This window comes from Anolis carolinensis, chromosome 2, assembly GCF_035594765.1.
Source record: "Anolis carolinensis isolate JA03-04 chromosome 2, rAnoCar3.1.pri, whole genome shotgun sequence".
Classification (NCBI taxonomy): domain Eukaryota; kingdom Metazoa; phylum Chordata; class Lepidosauria; order Squamata; family Dactyloidae; genus Anolis; species Anolis carolinensis.
The window spans coordinates 190,819,437-190,840,588 of NC_085842.1; the positions used below are offsets into that span (position 1 = coordinate 190,819,437).

The 21,152-nt window shown below is 42.3% G+C and overlaps 1 protein-coding gene across 1 annotated transcript in view; it reads right to left on the reverse strand.

Moving 5' to 3' along the window:
- Positions 1–1,547: 1,547 nt before the first annotated feature.
- mfap5 (microfibril associated protein 5) overlaps positions 1,548–21,152 on the reverse strand; it is a 29,152-nt gene continuing 9,547 nt past the window's right edge. Inside the window, exons 5-8 of the mRNA XM_003216793.4 lie at positions 20,511–20,534; positions 14,309–14,396; positions 12,072–12,145; positions 1,548–6,491 (exon numbers count right to left, since the gene is read on the reverse strand). Of these exons, the coding sequence (XP_003216841.1) occupies positions 6,376–6,491; positions 12,072–12,145; positions 14,309–14,396; positions 20,511–20,534 (302 nt within the window). The 3' untranslated portion in view covers positions 1,548–6,375. The remainder of the gene's footprint in view (positions 6,492–12,071; positions 12,146–14,308; positions 14,397–20,510; positions 20,535–21,152) is intronic.

The window sequence follows — 21,152 nt, forward strand, 5'->3', positions numbered from 1 at the left end:
AATATTTGCATTGGAAAGTCACTTTCTGCAATTCTGATACTGGTACTCAGTGTTCATACATTACAGGGTGTTCTGCTTCACAACTTTATGGTCATGGCCTCAGGGACTTGAAACCTGAAGTGACAAATCCAATAATCCACACTAACATTTTAATGAAGCCACCATTATAAGTTACAAAGAACAATAGCAATGGGGGTAATTTACTAGGGCAGGACTCAGATGTACCCGGATGTAAGAACAATGGGAATTCAAATTTGTCTTCTGTAAGTGTGGGCACATTTGGAATGTATGCATTTTAAATGTGTACCTCTATAAGATGTTTTAAATATGTTTACTTTATTATAGAGAAATATATAATTGAGCTTTCACAGTAAGAAGACATTCAAGATTAATCATAAACTGCAATGTTAGATTACGTTCCCAATTGCGGATCTCAAATTTGTCACTACCTAATCCATATACCAAACCTTGCAAAAGGTGCTTGTTGGCTGCAATATTCTGGAGCTCAGTCAAAGAAGGAAAGAAATTATTTTCTGTATTCTCAATCTCATAAATACAAATGCAGATCCAGACGGAAGAGAGAGATACAGACCAAAATATGCACAGAGTAATAGAAACTTAGTCAGTCTTTTAATATACATATGCATATATTCCTATATATATATATATATATATATATATATATATAGTTTATCCATGTAATATTTTTTCTAGGAACTCCATTCCACAACCCTGCATAAAGTAAGACAGTAAAGCTGCATGAGGAATATCTGGCATTTTCACAGAACATGTGGATGGGAGTTCTATACATCTATATGTTGTACAGTAAATATGGAATGCATTCATATGTGTTTACATTTGATTCTATATTTAGCATTTGGAGCGGATTTAAAATTGTTATAGAAATATCTCTGATAAGAGAGGCAGTATTGAGTACCTGCAGGAAACCTTGGAGAGCTGCATAAACCTATTTTGGGGAAAGACTATCAAATGATCTCTTCTCTAAGCCATTATAGGTTTACTGGGAACCTTTATCCAGCTGCAAGTGCCCTGGAAACAAAAGATTTGTAAAAATTGCCCATATGCTTCTATAGAGGGACACACAGGTATTGTGTTTCTTTCACACTGGACAACTAAAGTGGAATTGTAGTTCTACAAATGTGTAGTTTGAAAGAGACTAATGTGACAGAAAACGCTTCAGCTGCATAATTTCTGTCCATCAGTGCTGCTGCTGAAGGCTAAGAAAAGGAAACAGATGTTGTTGCTTATTTAAAAAAATGCCACCGTATAGTACCACAGGCTGCTTCATGTATAAATGTTCATCATTTACAGACTATAGCAACTAGAACTGATATGAATGTTTGTATGAGCTGTTAAAAATATATACATTCCCTATCACCTGATGATACCTCAAACAATAGTTTTCAGTAGAAACTATTTACAGTGTTCCCTCACTTATCGCGGGATAAGTGATAAGTGAAAATCTGCGAAGAAGGGACACTATATTTATTCTATGTGTGGATGAGAGCAAACCACATACCACTTACTACAATGCAGTCTGTACTTTATTTTAGCAGTTACAATATACAGTACACCAGCAGAGAGAAAAAATGGAAGCTAAATAACCCTTTTTTTATTTCCAACCCTCGCCTCCCCTCCCCCCTTCTCCCTTTATTTCTCTCTTCCCCCTCTTCCAAAACCATTTGCACACTGCAAAAACCTACAAAACAGCGAAATACCACAATAAATGTGTACATTAATATTAATTGAAAACCCGCGAAACAGCGAGGGAGAGAAAAGTAAACCGCGAAGTAGCGAGGGAACGCTGTATACTTTCAGTCAAGTGCTAAGATTGCTATACCTGTTTTGTCTGAACTTATTAACCTCCTTAATAACACCTTCACTTTTTAAGAGAGGATTCTTCCCTGTAAATACATTCCACGTGCCCCACTTCTTCATGGAATATTGTAAAATTACAGGCTGAGCAGGCCATATCATGTATGATCTATTACCCTTGTGCTTAAGCCATTCAACCTGTGTAAAACTGCGAGCATAAATGTCCGCACAGTACAAGCCAAGAGAATTCCCTTATGTGAGCTGTGATGTGAACATGGATTTATAATCCTCCTGTAATGCTCCTATTTGTCATGAAGCTAACCAGTGGAAAGAAACATCCTAATAAGAGTGAGATCCAGCTACACTACAGACATCAAAATTTCATCCATTAACTTATATTAGCAAATTCTTAACACACTTCTACATTCTGAATAAGACTGAGTGCCCTTCACACAAATCCCAACCCAGTGCCCTCTATTCCAAGCAGTTCAAATTGGACAACTGGATTCAAATAGTCTACAGAGTTGTTCTATGCATACAGAAATTGTGTTGTCGAAGGCTTTCATGGCCGGGATCACAGGGTTGTTGTATGTCTTTCGGGCTGTGTGGCCATGTTCCAGAAGTATTTCTCTCCTGATGTTTCACCCATATCTATGGCAGGCATCCTCAGAGGTTGTGAGGTATGAAAAAACTAAGCAAGGAATGTTTATATATATCTGTGGGGAAGTCCAGGGGTGTGGGAAGAACTCTTGTCAGTTGGAGGATAGTGTAAACATGTGGACAACTTCAACAGAAAGGAAGAAACCATGAAAATGAACAAAATCTGGCTACCAGTATTAAAAAACTCAAAAATCAGAACAGTAAATAAGAAGCAACACTCTGAGACATGGGAACCAGGGGCAGCTAACGAAGAATGCCCTCAGGTAGAAAGTAGCTAGTAGGTGTAGCCATTCAATGCAAATTAGGATGATTAATTGGAACATTTACACTATCCTCCAACTGACAAGAGTTCTTCCCACACTCCTGGACTTCCCCACAGATATATATAAACATTCCTTGCTTAGTTTTTTCATACCTCACAACCTCTGAGGATGCCTGCCATAGATGTGGGAGAAACGTCAGAAGAGAATACTTCTGGAACATGGCCACACAGCCCGAAAGATATACAACAACCATACAGAAATTCTTTTTACTATTGTTCAGGTGCTTGCTATTGTTGACAAATGAATGCAAAGTAGCATATACAGATTTAGCTAGGACCAGGTGGCGGGATGGATCAGTTTTGATGCATATTAGATAGGGATTTGGAAAGGGAGAGGAAAAGTAAGAAACCATCAAGCAAAACACAGGTGCCTGGGTTATAAATTAAATATTGCAAAAACTACTGTGCTGAACATGTTTAATGTCTGAGAGAGGAGAAGAGCTTTTGCAAAGGAAATTCTAAGACTCCAGAGAAATAAATGGAAAGCTTCCCTTTGAGATACATTATGGCTTGGAACAACAATTGGGTTTCCCCCACCCTCCAACATCTGAAAGTAGGGAGGGGCCACTATGTAGTGACAGATCTTTGAAGGCCCAACATTTAGTCTGTGGTTAAAATGGTAGCAAGGTGTTGGGATGTAGGAAATGACCCACAGCCTAAGAATCAGAACAGTAATCACAGAACTGGATGTACCTACAGCCTTGATTCAGGTAATGCAGCCTTAGTGTTCTTGTGATAAAATCAACATTGTGCATGGTAACCTATTGTTTGTGTTGCTTATCAGACCAACTTATTCTTCTTTTTTAATCTGGTCAAAAATCAAGGAACACAGTCAGTGACTGGGAATGTCAGCAGTGAAAATGCTATGACACCCCCTTCAGCGCTTTGGCAAACTACTGTCTATTTCCAGCTACAGTGCATTTGTTATGGTACCCAACCGCTAGGGATACTTCCAGCTAAGGCTTGTCTTCTGTAGTAACCCTACATAAAACATATTCTCTTCCATTTGCAACTTTACATTTTTTTTCCCTCTCCTTTTTCTTGCAACAAAATAATCCATCAAGGACATCAAGTCACAAAATGCCTTTAGCATTAGTTAGCATTGGCAGGCTGTGCCATCACTGAGGAAAGAAAAGTCCAGATTGCATTATTCCTGAAATCTGTATCTCCTACAGATATCATTCTTCATTTATTTTATTCTTGCATATAAAGACAACTAATTTTGAAACTATTTCCCTTGCTGATTAAGATTTAAAGTCTGGGTTGGGACCTATGAAACTTCAGGGACCTATGCATTTATTTATTTTTTTTGCAAAAACACCCAATTTTAAGACAGAAAATTATATTTTGAGGTAAACAACTTCTGTGCAAAGTGTTGGATTTTAGCAAATTGGGGTATAAAGCCCAATTTACTTCTGCAAACACATTTTGACAATAAAGTCCTGAATTGCATTTTCTCGTGAGATATCTTGATGTCTTACGGTAGCATACCTTTTGTCATCAAGGACAAGAAAAACTGCAAATATTCTTAAAGCCTCTGGTATTTGCACTATGTTGTATAGGTCTTTAATTTTGCTTAATAATGTGTGTATTGTGTTGCTTATATAATGTATGTTGCTGTTTTTATGTTTGTAAACCGCCCTGAGTCCCTTCGGGAAGAGAGGGTGGTATATAAATAAAGTTTTACTTACTTACTACTTTACTTACTTACTTCCATTTTTAGTTTAGTTTAAAGTTGCCACTGCAACTGTCTGATACAATGATTGGACCACGACAAAACATCAGTAACTGCAATCTGGTTTAAGTTGTACCTAATGCCTACTTCTTATCTGAGTTTGCAAGGAGCCCCTAGTGGCGCAGTGGGTTAAAGCCTTGTGACTTGAAGGTTGGGTTGCTGACCTGAAGGCTGCAGGTTCGAATCCAACCCAGGGAAAGTGTGGCTGAGCCCCTCTATCAGCTCCAGCTCCATGCGGGGACATGAGAGAAGCCTCCCACAAAGGATAATAAAAACATCAAAACATCCGGACGTCCCCTGGGCAACGTCCTTGCAGACAACCAATTCTCTCACACAAGAAGTGACTTGCAGTTTCTCAAGTCGCTCCTGACACGAAAAAAAATCTGCGTTTTCAGCATAGTTGTCAGTATCAATGGTATTTCTGTTTACTTGGCTTCCAGAACTCAAAGATTGGTATACAGTACATGGAAATATTTTTTGTTCCCAAAGAAAAGTAGTTCCTATGTTTAAGACTTAAGAATTTCATAGATTTTGAACTTCAGATTGAAGAATGGAAATCAACTTTTCTGAGTCTTTTTGGGATTGGGCAGTAGAATAGTTAACTACAGTAGAATCTCACTTATCCAAGCCTTTGGATAATCCAAGCCATTTTTGTAGTCAATGTTTTCAATATATCATGATATTTTGGTGCTAAATTCATAAATACAATAATTACAACATAACATTACTGCGTATTGAACTACTTTTTCTGTCAAATTTGTTGTATAATATGAAATTCTGGTGCTTAATTTGTAAAATCATAACCTAATTTGATGTTTAATAGGCTTTTCCTTAATCCCTCCTTATTATCCAAGATATTTGCTCATCCAAGCTTCTGCCAGCCCGTTTAGCTTGGATAAGTGAGACTCTACTGTATTAGTATTAAATGCTAGTTATTTTTATTACTTTAGTAATAGTGATAGATGTTTAATAGGCAAATTCATGTATCTGTAGTGTGTGGTAGTTTTTTCTGCAAACAAAATAAAATATATATATAATTTTCAAAAATTCAGTTTCTGCTTACTCAGATACAGAATTAGGAGTTTTCTTCTCATGCACCAAAAGAAGTATATGATGGTCATTATTAATGCCTTAGACAGGGAATCACTGGAGATCATATTTAATGAATCTGTGAAGAGGTATACAGGACCTTAGCATGCACTGTGAGCAACCCATACAGAGCACCAAAAACAGAGCTCATTCTCCACATGCAAATGGAATCTGACCTTGATGTCAGCCTCTTCAGTCCCCTCTCAGGAGATCGGTCTCATTTGACATTTCTGTGGAGCATCTGTCTTAAACAGATTTATTAAGTGGATGCTTCTTGTGATTGATAACTATTTGAGTCTTCAAAATAAGTGTTGTAGATTGTCAGCTCTACACAGTTTGGACTGGAAGTGTGTGTGAGTGTGCCATTTACTGGCTGTAGGCAAATTGGCTCTAGAATTGGCAGTGGAAACCAAGTACTGGGGTAGATCAGGCATGGGCCTCTAGTTGTGTATAGAGATATGCATGTATATGTTAAGGTAAGTGTGAGAAGAGTGCTTATACAAGCAGCCCTGAGGCAAGCATGATGTAGAAGCGGAAGCACAGGACAATGCTAGCATCCCATCTCAAAGGTGACATCAGGTGCCACCAGTGAGATGCAAGCAAGGAAGCTTTTTGAAATGGAGCGCCTCCCAACACATGAGGTTATGAGAAGAAGGCAAACTTATGTTGGGTTGTCAGCAGTGGAACTATTCGGTGGGTCCTCCTCCTTGTAGTCTTCTCTAGAAATTCTTGCTCACTGGGCATCAAGAGCCTTCTGCTGTTGCTTCCGTCGGCAAAGTGGCCCTTGGGGATGACCAGACCGACGAAGGCGGCGTGGAGGCAAGCCAGCCATCTGGCGGCAAATCTCATCTGGAGATAAACCAGACAGACAGAAGGAGGAGACAAATTTTCAGTGTGTAGCAAATGCAAGATTTGCAGGGACAAATGCAAGATACTTCACTTCGGCAGAAAAAATGGAATGCAAAGATACAGAATGGAGGACGCCTGGCTTGACAGCAGTACGTGTGAAAAAGACCTTGGAGTCCTCGTGGACAACAAGTTAAACATGAGCCAACAATGTGATGCGGCTGCTAAAAAAGCCAATGGGATTCTGGCCTGCATCAATAGGGGTATAGCATCCAGATCCAGGGAAGTCATGCTCCCCCTCTACTCTGCCTTGGTCAGACCACACCTGGAATACTGTGTCCAATTTTGGGCACCGCAGTTGAAGGGAGATGTTGACAAGCTGGAAAGCATCCAGAGGAGGGCGACTAAAATGATTAAGGGTCTGGAGAACAAGCCCTATGAGGAGCGGCTTAAAGAGCTGGGCATGTTTAGCCTGCAAAAGAGAAGGCTGAGAGGAGACATGATAGCCATGTATAAATATGTGAGGGGAAGTCATAGGGAGGAGGGAGCAAGCTTGTTTTCTGCTGCCCTGCAGACTAGGACGCGGAACAATGGCTTCAAATACAGGAAAGGAGATTCCACCTGAACATCAGGAAGAACTTCCTCACTGTGAGGGCTGTTCGGCAGTGAAACTCTTTGCCCCGGACTGTGGTGGAGGCTCCTTCTTTGGAGACTTTTAAGCAGAGGCTGGATGGCCATATGTCGGGGGTGCTTTGAATGCGATTTCCTGTTTCTTAGCGGGGGGTTGGACTGGATGGCCCATGAGGTCTCTTCCAACTCTACGATTCTATGATTCTATTCTAGCTCTGCTTGCCTGCAAATAATTTCCAACTTATAGCAACCTTGGGGGTGACCCTATAATGGGCTTTTCTTGACAGGGTTTGTTAAGAGAGGGGTTGCATTCCACTGAGGCTGGGAGAGTGGGACTTGTCCAACGATACCCGGTAAATTTCTGTGGCCAACAAGCAGAAGCCAACTCATATTCTGCAGATTTGCAGGTACAATTACACTTAAATGTATACATGTCCCATAGAGTATCACAATTACAATTACTCCATTATTTGAGAGTAAGCTATGTTTTTACACAGCACATACTTATAAGTAAGGGTGTATTTTAGTCATGTGCATGAAATTGGTTTCTCCCATTTCATCAGTTTATTTTGGGGTTTTTTGTTTGGAGGCACGGAAGGGGAAGGCCCGTCCCGGTACGAAAATAAACTCAACACAAAAACAGGCATGAGCGGGTACTGGCTCCAAGCCTGCTTTTCAGAATCATAGTTATAGAGGAGAAAAGAGGGACTGTGCTCAGGGAAAGCTACTTTGCCCCACTGCTGAGGTCTAGGGGCGGACCCTCAGTGGGATCCTTGGCGCAGGGCTAAAACACGCTACATTTGCTGGCGGCTTGCCGGGGCTTGCCCTCCATTGTGTTTGCTGGGGGCCTTGCTCAGCAACCATGCAGGCCCAAAGGGCCTACACGCCACATACGCACTGCGAGTGTGGTGTATAGGCCCAAACTGCGATCACCTGTCAGGGTCTGCAGCTGAGCACCAAGTAAGGAATGTTCCTTACTCGGCACTCAACTGCAGGCCTGAAAGGACATGTGCTTTGAGCCTACACACCACACCCACAGTGCGAGTGCCTACCAGGGCCTTTGGCCTGCATGGCTGTGGAGCAAGGCCTCTGGTAAACGCAATGGAGGGCAAACGTGGCATGTTCCAGCCTCGTGCCAAGGATCCTACCATGGGTCTGCCCTAGACCTCAGCAGTGGCGCAAGGTGGAGAAACAGAAGCCGCACTAAAACTGAGGGGAAGAGGAGCATGGAAAGCCCGCTCATTGCTGCCAATGGGACAAAAATATAAATTTTTTGGATGCGGGACAAAAAAGCTCATACGGAAAGGTGTCCGTTTTTGGGAGCAGCATTCAAAAACTAAAACGGGAGCATACAAATGAAACAAACAGAAAGTGATAGCAATCTTATACAAATGCACGAGACTAGTGTATTTGCCTTTCTGTTCTCAATATTTTGCAGTAATGTGCTCATCATTACCCACATAAAGTTTTGCAATGAACTGGTCTCTTCATATCTATGATCTTTGTAACTGTTATTGTTATGCTCTCAACACACTGTTTATGGGAAGGGTGTCGTAATCTTGTTGAGAATAGATTGGGATGGCACAGATGAACGTTTAACAAGAATTTAATAATAATAAAGTTCCAAATCTTGACTCCTCCCAAGGCTTACTAATGAAAAGTCTTGCACAAATGGCTGACTTCAAGGGTTTAGATTGATCTGGCTCCACCTCTGGGAAGCGCTCTTAAAAGGGATGCGTTAAAGTAAAAGGGCTAACTTTGGGTCACTCCCACAACAACTGTATACACAGTGCAGACCAAACCTTTCTAACTGGGGTAGAAAATAGGGGAAGGATCTGTGGTGGCACAACAGTTATAATAACCTTTCAAGGTAGGTTTGTATTATGGATCCATATAGATGAGGAACTAGGGCCGTGAAACAAAGGCTGGCCTCTGAAGTTATTAAATAAATTTAAACCAGAAGACAGTCTTGAAATTAGTGTTCACTGATGAAAACTAGCCATGCAGGGTGTAGCGTTAGCTACTACTTACATCCTTCTGGATTCTGCCTATTTTGGAAAAAGTTATCCTTTTGGCCTGCAGTTCCCAGAATCCCCAGCCAGCATGTCTACCTTCTTGTCATATTTACAAGAAGCCCGACTTCAGACTGGGTCATGGAATTGAAACAGTCTTGATCGCCTTAGTGCAGGGGTCTCCAAACTAAGACCCGGGGGCCGGATGCGGCCCTCCAACGTCATTTACCTGGCCCCCGCCATCAGTTTTATAATATAATATTTTATATTATTTTAAATAATATAAAATTATATTTAATAATAATATTATAATGTTATACAATATAATACTAATAATAATACCATATAATGATATTAATTATATGTTATAAAAAGGTTTCCCCTGACATTAAGTCCAGTCTTTTCTGACTCTGGGGGTTGGTGCTCATCTCCATTTCTAAGCCGAAGAGCTTGTGTTGTCCATGATCTCCAAGGTCATGTGGCCGGCATGACTGCATGGAGCACCATTAACTTCCCGCCGGAGCGGTACCTATTGATCTACTCACATTTGCATGTTTTCGAACAGCTAGGTTGGCAGGAGCTGGGGCTAACAGCAGGTGCTCATTCCGCTCCCAGGATTTGAACCTGGGACCTTTTGGTCCACAAGTTCAGCAGCTCAGTGCTTTAACACACTGTGCCATCAGGGCCCCCCATTATATGTTTTATATTACATATAATATTACAGTATAGTGGTATAGTTCAATATAGTAATATATAATGCTAATATTGTGCTATGCTAATAATATATTGTATGTACAGTAGAGTCTCACTTATCCAACACTCGCTTATCCAACGTTCTGGATTATCCAACGCATTTTTGTAGTCAATGTTTTCAATACATCGTGATATTTTGGTGCTAAATTCGTAAATACAGTAATTACTACATAGCATTACTGCGTATCGAACTACTTTTTCTGCCAGTTTTGTTGTCTAACATGATGTTTTGGTGCTTAATTTGTAAAATCATAACCTAATTTGATGTTTAATAGGCTTTTCCTTAATCTCTCCTTATTATCCAACATATTCGCTTATCCAACGTTCAGCCGGCCCGTTTACGTTGGATAAGTGAGACTCTACTGTACATACAGCTGCTCTGAGTCCCCTTCGGGGTGAGAAGGGCGGGATATAAATGTAATGAATAAATGTAGTAAATGAATAAATAAAGAATTTTAGACTTAGGCTCACCCAAAGTCTGAAATGACTTGAAGGCACACAACAACAACAACAATCCTAATTAACTTGACTATCTCATTGGCCAGAAGCAGGCCCACAGTTCCCATTGAAATCCTGATATGCTGGTTATAATTGTTTTCATTTTAAAATATTATATTGTTCTTTCATTTTTGTTGGGGGTTTTTCACTACAAATAAGACATGTGCAGTGTGCACAGGAATTTGTTCTTCTTTTTTTTTTTCAAATGATAATTCGGCCCCTTCACAATCTGAAGGATTGTGGATCGGCCCTCTGCTTTAAAAGTTTGAGGACCCCTGCCTTAGTGGATGTTCTATGTAGGGAACTTGACAGGAGGAGTGTGTCCTTGTTGGTTCTCTTGGACCTCTCAGTGACCTTTGATACCGTGGACCATGGTATCCTCCTGAGATGCCTTGTGGGAATGGGGCTTGGGAGCACTGTTATACAGTGACTCCGGTCCTTCCTGGAGGATCGTTCTTAGAAAGTGTTTCTGGGGGAAACCTGCTCGGTCCCTCAGCCTTTGTCCTGTGGGGTCCTGCAGGGCTCAGTATTGTCCCCCTTGTTGTTTAACATCTACATGAAGCCGCTGGGAGAGCTCATCCAGAGTTTTGGAGTTTGATGTTATCTGTACACAGATGACGTCCAACTATATCACTCCTTTCCACCTGCTACTAAAGAGGCTGTTCAGGTCCTGAACTAGTGCTTGGTGGCTGTGATGGTCTAGATAAGAGTGAACAAATTGAAACTGAATCCAGAAAAGACAGAGGTACTGTTAGTCGGAAGGCCGAACAGGGTATAGGGTTAGATCCTGTGCTGGACGGGGTTACATGCCCCCTGAAGACACAGGTTCACAGCTTGGGAGTTGCCCTGGACTCATCGCTGAACCTGGAACCCCAGGTTTTGGTGGTGGCCAGGGGAACTTTTCCACAATTAAAACTTGCACCGGTTGCACTCATACCTTGGGAAGCCTGACTTGGCTACAGTAGTCCACACTGTTGTTACATCTCAAATAGATTACTGCAGCGCAATCTACATGGGACTGCCTTTGAAGGCTGTTCGGAAGCTTGAAGTAGTCCAACAGGCGGCAGCCAGATTCCTAACTTGAGCAATGTACAGGGAGCACACAACCCCCCAGCTCCACTGGCTGCCAGTCTGCTTCAGGGCTGGCTTTAACCTATAAAGCCCTAAATAGTTTCTCCCCAGCTTACCTGTCCAAATGTATCTCCCTCTATAAGTCATCTCAGAGGTTAAGATCCTCCAAAGAGGCCCTGCTCTCAATCCCACCTCCTTCGCAGGTGAGGTTGGTGGGGACAAGAGAGAGGGCCTTCACAGTGGTGGCCCCTCGGCTGTGGAACTCCCTCCCTAGTGAAATCAGATCTGCTCCCTCCTTCCTGACCTTCAGGAGAAAACAGAAGATGTGGGTGTGGCACCGAGTGTTTGGATAAAAAATTTCAGTGCAGCAATGTGATACAGAATGGTGCAATGATAACTGGAGTGGTCTTGGACTATGATATTGGATCACGTGGTTTTAAAATTGATTTTAATGTTTAATATGTTTTTAGTGGTTGGTTTTAATGGAGTTATTTGCTGATGTATGTTTTTATAGCATCAAATTGTTGCCAATTTCTATGTGAGTCACTCTGAGTCCCCTTTGGGGTGAAAAGGGCGAGGTACAAATAAGGCAAACAAATTCATAAATAAATTGACTCACCCTGCATGGCTTCATCCTCTTTGCAAACAATACGAGAGCAAATCTCCTTATTTATCATGTATGTCCGGCGGATGCTGTCAACAGAAGTAATTGTGGTGTGAGGAAAAGACAGACATACAGCAGAAGCAAACCCATGAGAAGCTAAAACAGATATAGGCAAATAACTTCTGAAAAGTTCATTGCTATAAAAGTTGCAAAGCCTTAAGACACACTTAGGAGTTACATACATATCTGTGGCAGATCCACACAAGAACTGTATCCCAGCTCCTACCCTAATGTCACACTCATGTATTTTAATTTAAACTTAAATTGTCTTGAAAGCTACACATTTCTTCTACCTTGAACACAGCTTGGTATAAATGGGTAATTCTACCATGGTCATATCAGATTCTTTTAGTTCACATGATCACAATTTAAATCCAGCATGAATGCAGATATATCTGCATGTGTGCTGGATTGAAAAAAGTCTGCAGCCATTATGATCATGTTTCCATCATTCTTACCACCTACCTACTCTGCCACTGGATCACATGTATACAATTCCTACGCTAAGCTCCCTCACCCTGTTTTCCTTCTCTTTTCTCTCTGTAACCCCACAACCTCTCTGTTTGCTGGGTGAATCTGTATAAATATGTGTGTGCATTTGTTGGAAATATACAAATATGCAGATATCCACATACGCACATACATTGAGTGTTCTGTCACGCGCTGGGCCTGTAACTATTGTCTTTGTATAGGACGTATACTTTATGCCCAGCGGGAAGCCAGGGCACCTAAAGAGAGGTTGTTGAGGAATTTTCCTGAAGAAGGATGGCCTATTGAGTCTTTAATGAAATAACAAAGTCTTTATTGACAAACAAATAATAAATCTTCAAGGAATCAAATAACACTTCAAGGTTTCCTTAATAAACTGTTGGCCCTTTGAGTCATGTCCCCAGGGGACAAGCAATTGGCTTTGGATAACTGTGCTTTCTCCATAAGAAAATCCCCTTATAACCTCTCCCAGGCTGACTATCAATATGGGCTTAGCTGATGTGGGACCACTACCGATTCCAAAAGCGTCTGGGTATCGAGTGGATTTACCAGCCAAGGCTTGCAGATGTTTCAGCTGCGGTTCCGTGGATCTGTGATGCTGTTCTCTCTTTGAGTCTTTAGAAACTTAGGGCTGTTTCCCTCAGGAGCTGTGAGACTGAGAGGCTGTAAGCTCTCAGCCAGAGCTTATGGGACTTTTCCCCTGGAATTCCTGTTTCTGATTTCTCGGATGTTCTGTATCCCCGGATGTTCTTGAAATATGAAGCTTTTCTACAGGACGAGCTGGTCTACGTCCTATAGCTTAGCTTCCTTAAGAGAGACAGACTTAAAAATGGCTCCTTCCCTCCTAGAGCCCTGAACAAGGGGCGGAACCAAACTTAATGATGATTGACAGGCGGCCTGTCCTATGATTGCAAACATTTGCAGCAAGAAAATAAAGTCAGAGCTCCTGGTACAGCTGTACCAGCACATTGAGCTTTGAGGAAAAATGGTAACACCACTCTTTTCAGACATGGATGCCTAAGTAATCTATCCCACCCTTCAAAGTGCTGGCTTTAGCCTATGAAACCCTCACCTCCAATTCTATCCTGGTTTTAATTCAGGGTACACATTGCAACCCCCTTCTCCATTTTTTCCATGGAACAAGGGAGTAAAATGTGTTTCTCTACAACTGGATTAAAACGTACAGGCATCTAAAACAAGTGATTTCATTTCAAAAACCAAGGAACATTGTGTGCTCAAACAAGACTAGGACTGAAGTAAGGACAAACTATTTTTCATGTGTGAATTAAAAGTCTCAGTAAATGAAACCTGAAGTATTTATCAGTAGGCTGTTAGGAATTGTGGGAATTGAAGTCCAAAACACCTGGAGGGCTGGAGTTTGCCCATGCCTGTGCTAAACCCTTCTGATCTGAGTGATGAAAAATGGCAATCAAGATTTAAGATGTACTTGTCCTCCTAAAAGTAAAATTTATAGTTTTAATTTGTCTAGTTTAGGATTGGTTGACTTGTTGAGTAGATGTTATATGTTTTGAGCTTTGTTTGTAACTGGTTGATTGGCTAATTAACAATGAACTGAAAGCAATATCATGTGACTGTAGACTACATTTTGACAAGGAAACTACAAGTTAGTTGACTTCTTCTCCCTTACCTAGTAACTACAAACCACAAGGAATCCATAAGCTAAGTGACTTCTTCCCCCTTACCTGGTAACACACAAATAACTGATGCATTGCTTCACAGGCTTGCGTACAGAGTACAGACGTGTGCAAGGAAATTGCTCTTCATGGCAATCTGGAAAAAAGAAGAGACATGCTAATGATACTGATCTTTCAAAGATTTGAGAGGTAGATAAATCATTTGGAGGGAGACTCACTAAATTTGATCGCCAAGAGATTATATTAAAACCAGATTGACATTTTTCTAACCAACACATTTAGGAAAAATGGGAGTAGCTTGTAATAATATCTATGGCTTCCTCTTGCACTCTGAAATTTTATGATATTAACATTATTTTCTGCAAAGTTGTTGGGTTTCCCAAAGGCATGGCAGGGGTTTGGACTAGATGGCCCATGTGGTCTCTTACAACTCTATGATTCTATGATTCTATCTGGTTGGTCAGTGAGAGAAGGGGTACTGGGTTATGGATGAGCAACTTGGGACATCCAGACATTGCTTGACTGCATGTTGCATCAGTCTTAACCAACATGGTGGGAATGGCAAGTGCTGCAATCAAACAATATATAGAGAGTCACAGTATTTACAACCAACAGATATATAGATAGCAGAGCTGGTCCAACAATGAGGCAAATTAAGTGGTCGCTTCGGGCGCCAAACATACAGGGGCGCAGTCGAGACTGCTTTTTCTGTTGATTTGTTGTAAAACCTGATGTTTTGGTGCTTAATTTGTAAAATCTTAATGTAATTTGATGTTTAATAGGCTTTTCCTTAATCCCTCCTTATTATCCAACATTTTCGCTTACCCAACGCTTTTATTTTTCAGTGATTTTTTTTTGAGGGGGGGGGGTCAAAATTCTGTTTGCCTACACTTGAAAAATACCTAGGGCCGGCTCTGATAGATAGACATAATTTATTTCCCACTTTTCTCCTGTATGACACCCAAAGTGGCTTACAATATAGCTAAAGAAGTCTGAAATACAAAAAATTAGAAAGTGTACAACACAGTACATTTAAAAACATAAATCTGCAACAGATAAAAACACATTATTAGTTATGAAAAATGACAAACAAGATTTAAAATGTGCTTGACCTCCTTGCACATTAAAAACTGAGATACTCAATTCAACACCCCAACCATTTAACAGTTGAAGACCCATTTAAATAAGGAGATCATTGCCAATTGGTGAAAAGACAGCGGGGAGGGGGCAATTGATCCTCCCTTGGCAGAGACTTTCATATTCTGGGAGCAGACCATGTGAAGGCCCTTCTTCAAAGACTGTAATTGTTTTGTAGGCTCATATAGGGAGATTCAGTCCTTCAGATAACCTGGACTTAAGTCGTATAGAGTTTTATGGGTCATGACAAGTACTTTGCATTCTGCCTAGAAACAGACCGATAGTCTGTGAAATGGTCTCAGCTAGGGAATTATATGTTCCCTTTGTTCAGAAGTCTAACCGCAGTGCTTTGGACTTTCCGATGTTTCTGAAGAGTTCTCAAAGGCAGCCAAATAAAGTGATCTTAAGTTGATGTAATCAAGGCACATGGTCTGACATCTCAAGGACATCTCAAAGAATAACTGTGCACTATATTTGTCCTGTCAAAAGAGTGATGTGATGATAATTGAATGGTATTACTACAGCAGTCCAAAACATGCAAGCATCGACATAATGATAGGTGACACAGCAGCCATGAGCAACTATGAATGGGCCTACAGCTCCAGCCTCACTCTGTCTTGTGAATTAATATTCAAATAGGTTGAAGGCTTATGAAATATGTTTCAATATGGCACTAGAATGACGCCTTATCAAGAAACAGATGAATAATTTGTATACTATCTGACAAAGCCTGGAAGGATCTAAGCTCTCTCCAGATTGGAATCTGCTCTTCCTCTGGATTTTGCCTGCAAGGTAAATAAAAGGATCCTGGTGCTGGAAAAGGTCACGTTTCTGTATCACTGCCCTGGCTTTTACAACAGACCATGGAGGAGACAGCAGCCCAACACATGCAAGTCCATCAAGTCGTAGCAATGGTTGCCACTGTGGCTCTTGTGACTGCAGGTCTTGCTAATGTTTGCCAGAGAAACATTATTGGGTTTACTGGGGAAACAATATTGTGGAGCAAAGGGAAATATGATAATATTTCTTAGGCAGCAAAGTGAATCTAAACAAAAGAAAACATTTCATTGTGTTGTCGAAGGCTTTCAGGGTTGTTGTGTGTTTTCTGGGCTGTATGGCCATGTTCCAGAAGTATTCTCTCCTGACGTTTTGCTCACATCTATGGCAGGCAACATCTGAGGATGCCTGCCATAGATGTGGGCGAAATGTCAGGAGAGAATACTTCTGGAACATGGCCATACAGCCCGGAAAACACACAACTCCAGAAAACATTTCTCTTGCTTATATACACAACAACACAATATTGGTCCACAAAATCCATTAGCACCTATTATATGGCTTCCTGGACACGCAGTATGTTCATTGGTGAATGAACATACTGCGTGTCTGTATCAAACGTAAGATGCGGAATGGTTTTATTGATCACACATATATCCCATCTTTCCTCCTAGAAGTTCTGGGACATTCCCACTCCCTCAGGAATTGAAGAGTAACTGATTCAAAAATATCCAGTAAGTCTTGTTGATGAATAAGGTTTCAAACCTAAAAGTCAGTTCAATAGTCTATCACTTTTTCATATTTTCACTGGATGCCTTACTCATCAAAGTGAGGTTCTTCAAGACAAGGGTGGGCAAACCCCATCGGTGAGCAAAACACATCCACCTAGGTTGAACCTATCAAGAGCGGCACTTTGCCACCACACTTCCCAATTTGCTACCATGCCACCAAATTTCAGTGTCATGTTGGCAATATCCCTGAAACGTCTTTTGAAAATAAGGCACGTGACAAACGTGCCTTGTTTAAAAACAGAATTGTAATTACAGGGAACCCTGACCAAGTGCCCCATCCTGCAATCAACCCTGTTTGAGTGTGCCCACCTGAGGTTAGGTGGCCAGGACAGTTTAGGGATTCTGTTAGTGTACCGACCACCCCGCTACACTACAGTCTCCCTGCCTGAGCTAGCCAGGGTGGTCTCAGGCCTGGCATTGAAGTCTCAACGGCTCATTGTGCTGGGGGACTTCAATGTCCATGCTGAGACCACTCTCTCCGGGGCGGCTCAGGACTTCATGGCCACCATGGCAACCATGGGGCTGTCCCAATTAGTATCTGGCCCTACCCAAAGAGCAGGGCACACACTTGATTTGGTTTTCTGCCAGAGATGGGAGGAAGGTGGCGGTGTGGAGGAGCTCACCATCGCTCCATTGCTATGGACCGACCACCACTTGATCAGGTTTAGACTTGTTACGCCCCCTAACCTCCGCAGAAGTGGTGGACCTATTAAAATGGTCTGCCCCAAGAGACTGATGGATCCAGATGGATTCCTGACAGCTCTTGGGGAGTTTCCCGCTACCTCGGCTGGTGACTCTGTCGATGCTCTAGTCACTTTCTGGAACAAGGAGACGACCAGGGCAATAGACATGATCGCTCCAGAACACCCCTCTCGAGTACCCGAGCTAAACCATCTCCTTGGTTCACCGAGGAGTTGGCAGCGATGAAGTGAAAGAAGAGGGAAGTAGAGAACGTGTGGCGTTCAGAGACGGACGAGCCAAATCGAACACGGCTATACTCCTACCTCAGGGCATATGCTGCGGCAATAGATGCTGCAAAGAATTCCTTCTATGCCGCTAATATTGCATCCACAAAGAACCGTCCGGCGGAGCTGTCCCGAGTAGTCAGAGGTTTGTTATATCCTGTCTCCCAAGATTGGATCCTTGACAACTCGGCAGCCCACTGTGAAGCATTTGCTCGGTTCTTTGCGGACAAAGTTGCTTTGATACGTTCTAGCTTTGACGCCATGTTAACGGCAGTCTCCGAGGATGTAGCACGAGCACCTGCTTGTCCCATTTTGATGGATTCTTTTCAATTGGTTCAGCCTGAGGATGTTGCCAAGGTGCTTGGAGAGGTGAGGGCTACCACATGCATTCTAGACCCCTGCCCATCCTGGCTGGTGAGAGAAGCCAGAGGGGTTTTGGCCGAGTGGGTGAAGGTGGTGGTGAATGCCTCCCTTCGGGAAGGCATATTTCCAGTGAGCCTCAAATTGTCTGTGATCAAGCTGCTGTTGAAAAAGGCATCACTGGACCCCACTCAATTGGATAACTTTCAGCCTATTTCCAATCTCCCCTTTTTGGGCAAGGTCATGGAATGTGTGATGGCCGCACAACTCCAAGCATTCTTGGTAGACACTGATTATCTAGATCCGGCACAGTCTGGTTACAGGCTGGGGCATGGTACCGAGACAGCCTTGGTCGCCTTATGTGTGTCCCTACTGGTTCTGCTGGACCTCTCAGCGGCCTTCGATACCATCTATCATGGTATCCTTCTGGGACACCTCGCAGGAATGGGACTTGGAGGTACTGATCTGCAGTGGCTCCACTCATTCCTGGAGGGTCGGTCCCAGATAGTGTCACTGGGGGACTCCTGCTCGGCCCCACAACCTTTATCTTGTGGGGTCCCAAAGGTTTCTGTACTGTCCCTATGCTATTTAACATATACATGAAGCCGCTGGGAGAGATCATCTGGAATTTCGGAGTACGGTGTCATCTGTACGCAGATGATGTCCAGCTCTGTCACTCCTTTCCACCTGTTACTAAGGAGGCTGTTCAGGTCTGGCCGCTGTGTCAGACTGGATGAGGGCGAACAAATTGAAACTCAATCCAGACAAGACTGAGGTCCTCCTGGTCAGTCGTAAGGCTGAACAGGGTACACGGTTGCAACCTGTGTTGGACGGGGTCACACTCCCCCTGAAGACACAGGTCGCAATCTGGGGGTTCTCTTGGACTCATCAATGAGCCTGGAACCCCAGGTTTCGGCGGTGGCCAGGGGAGCATTCACACAATTAAGACTTGTGCGCCAGCTGCACCAGTACCTTGGGAAGCTGGACTTGGCCACGGTGGTCCATGCTCTGGTTACATCCCGTTTGGACTACTGCAACGCTCTCTACGGGGGTTGCCTTTGAAGAAGGCCCGGAAGCTCCAACTAGTACAACAAGCAGCAGCCAGATTAATAACTGGAGCAGCATACAGAGAGCGTACCACCCCCCTGCTAAGCCAGCTCCACTGGCTGCCAATATGCTACCAAGCCCAATTCAAAGTGCTGGTCTTGACCTATAAAGCCCTAAACAGTTCTGGCCCAAACTACTTGTCCGAACGTATCTCCTTCTATGAACCTACTAGGTTATTAAGATCATCTGGAGAGGCCCTGCTCTCGGTCCCACCTGCCTCGCAGGCACGGCTGGCGGGAACGAGGGACAGGGCCTTCTTGGTGGTGGCTCCCCAGCTGTGGAATGCCCTCCCCAGTAATGTTCGACAAGCTCTGACTCTCCTAGATTTCAGGAAAGCCGTGAAGACATGGCTATGTACTCAAACGTTCGAGGAGTAACATCTGAGGTCGATATGACATGAATCAAGGTGCACACGAAGGTGTTAATGGACGAATTTAACTATACATGCATTTTAAATTTTATAATTCATGGTTTAATAGAGTCTAATTAGAGTTTTAATTGATGTGGTACTGTTTTATTGTTTATTGATATGTCGTTGTTTTATTGAATGTATTTTGGGCAATGTAATTTGCCGACTGTTGTAAGCCGCCCTGCGTCCCTCTGGGTGAGAAGGGTGGGGTAAAAATGATGTAAATAAATGTAAATAAACATCCTTTTAATTTAAAGTGTAAGCTTCCCACATGCCTTGCTTTCAAAGGGAGACTGCTACGGCTACTGGTATGCTGCTGAAATGTGTTACCCCTGGAAAACAGAATGGTGTGTGTGGGGAAAAATTAATAGTTAAGACATAAAATGTTCTGTGTTCATTCTTCCTGTGTATGTCCAGAAACACATCTACTATATTAGTTTAGATATATTGTACTGTTTTGTTTTAAGATATTGTAAGCAATCATAACTAAATATTATGTTTAGGAAAGCAATATAATTTTTATATACAAACAACTTAAATATTCCAGCTTGTGTTAAAAAAACCATTGAGTGCATGGAAGCTGTGAAATCAGATCAAAGGCGAATAATCAATTAATAAAATCCAGCCATACAAGGGATTTAATATTGATTGAATGGGAAGGACACATCAGATCAGTAAGAACTAGTAAGCAAAAGAAAACTTACCAGGGGCAGCTGTTGTATCATCACCTGTAATTAAAACAGGAAAATGTTTATACAAAATAGGCAATAGCATTGCTGTTACCAGTGTCCAGGTTGGCTTATCATGTGCTCTGCTATAGCTGACTTCTCTGGTTGAATTAGTCTGCAGTGCCTTTTGTATTCTTTGATTTGTGTTCGGGCATTGTGTTTGGTAGTCCCTATGTAGACTTGTGCATAGCTGCATGGTATATGGGAGACTCCTGCAGTAGTTAGAGGATCCCTCCTATCCTTAGCTGAATGTAGCATTTGTTGAATTTCCTTAGAGGGTCTGTAAATTGTGTGTAGGTTATGTTTCTTCATTAGCTTCCCTATCCAGTCAGTGGTTCCCTGGATGTATGGTAAGAACACTTTTCCTCTAGGTGGATCTTTGTCTTTACTCTTGGCCATATAACATGGCCATACAGCCCGAAAAACTCACAGCAACCCAGTGATTCCAGCCATGAAAGCCCTAGACAAGAAATTAATTGTTCCCATGCGAGGTGGGATCCATGTTGGAAGCTGAAAATAGCCTTGTCCCATAGTGGTGAGATAAAACATCACACACATACAACATACTTTTACAATGTGTTGTCGAAGGCTTTCATGGCCGGAATCACAGGGTTGTTG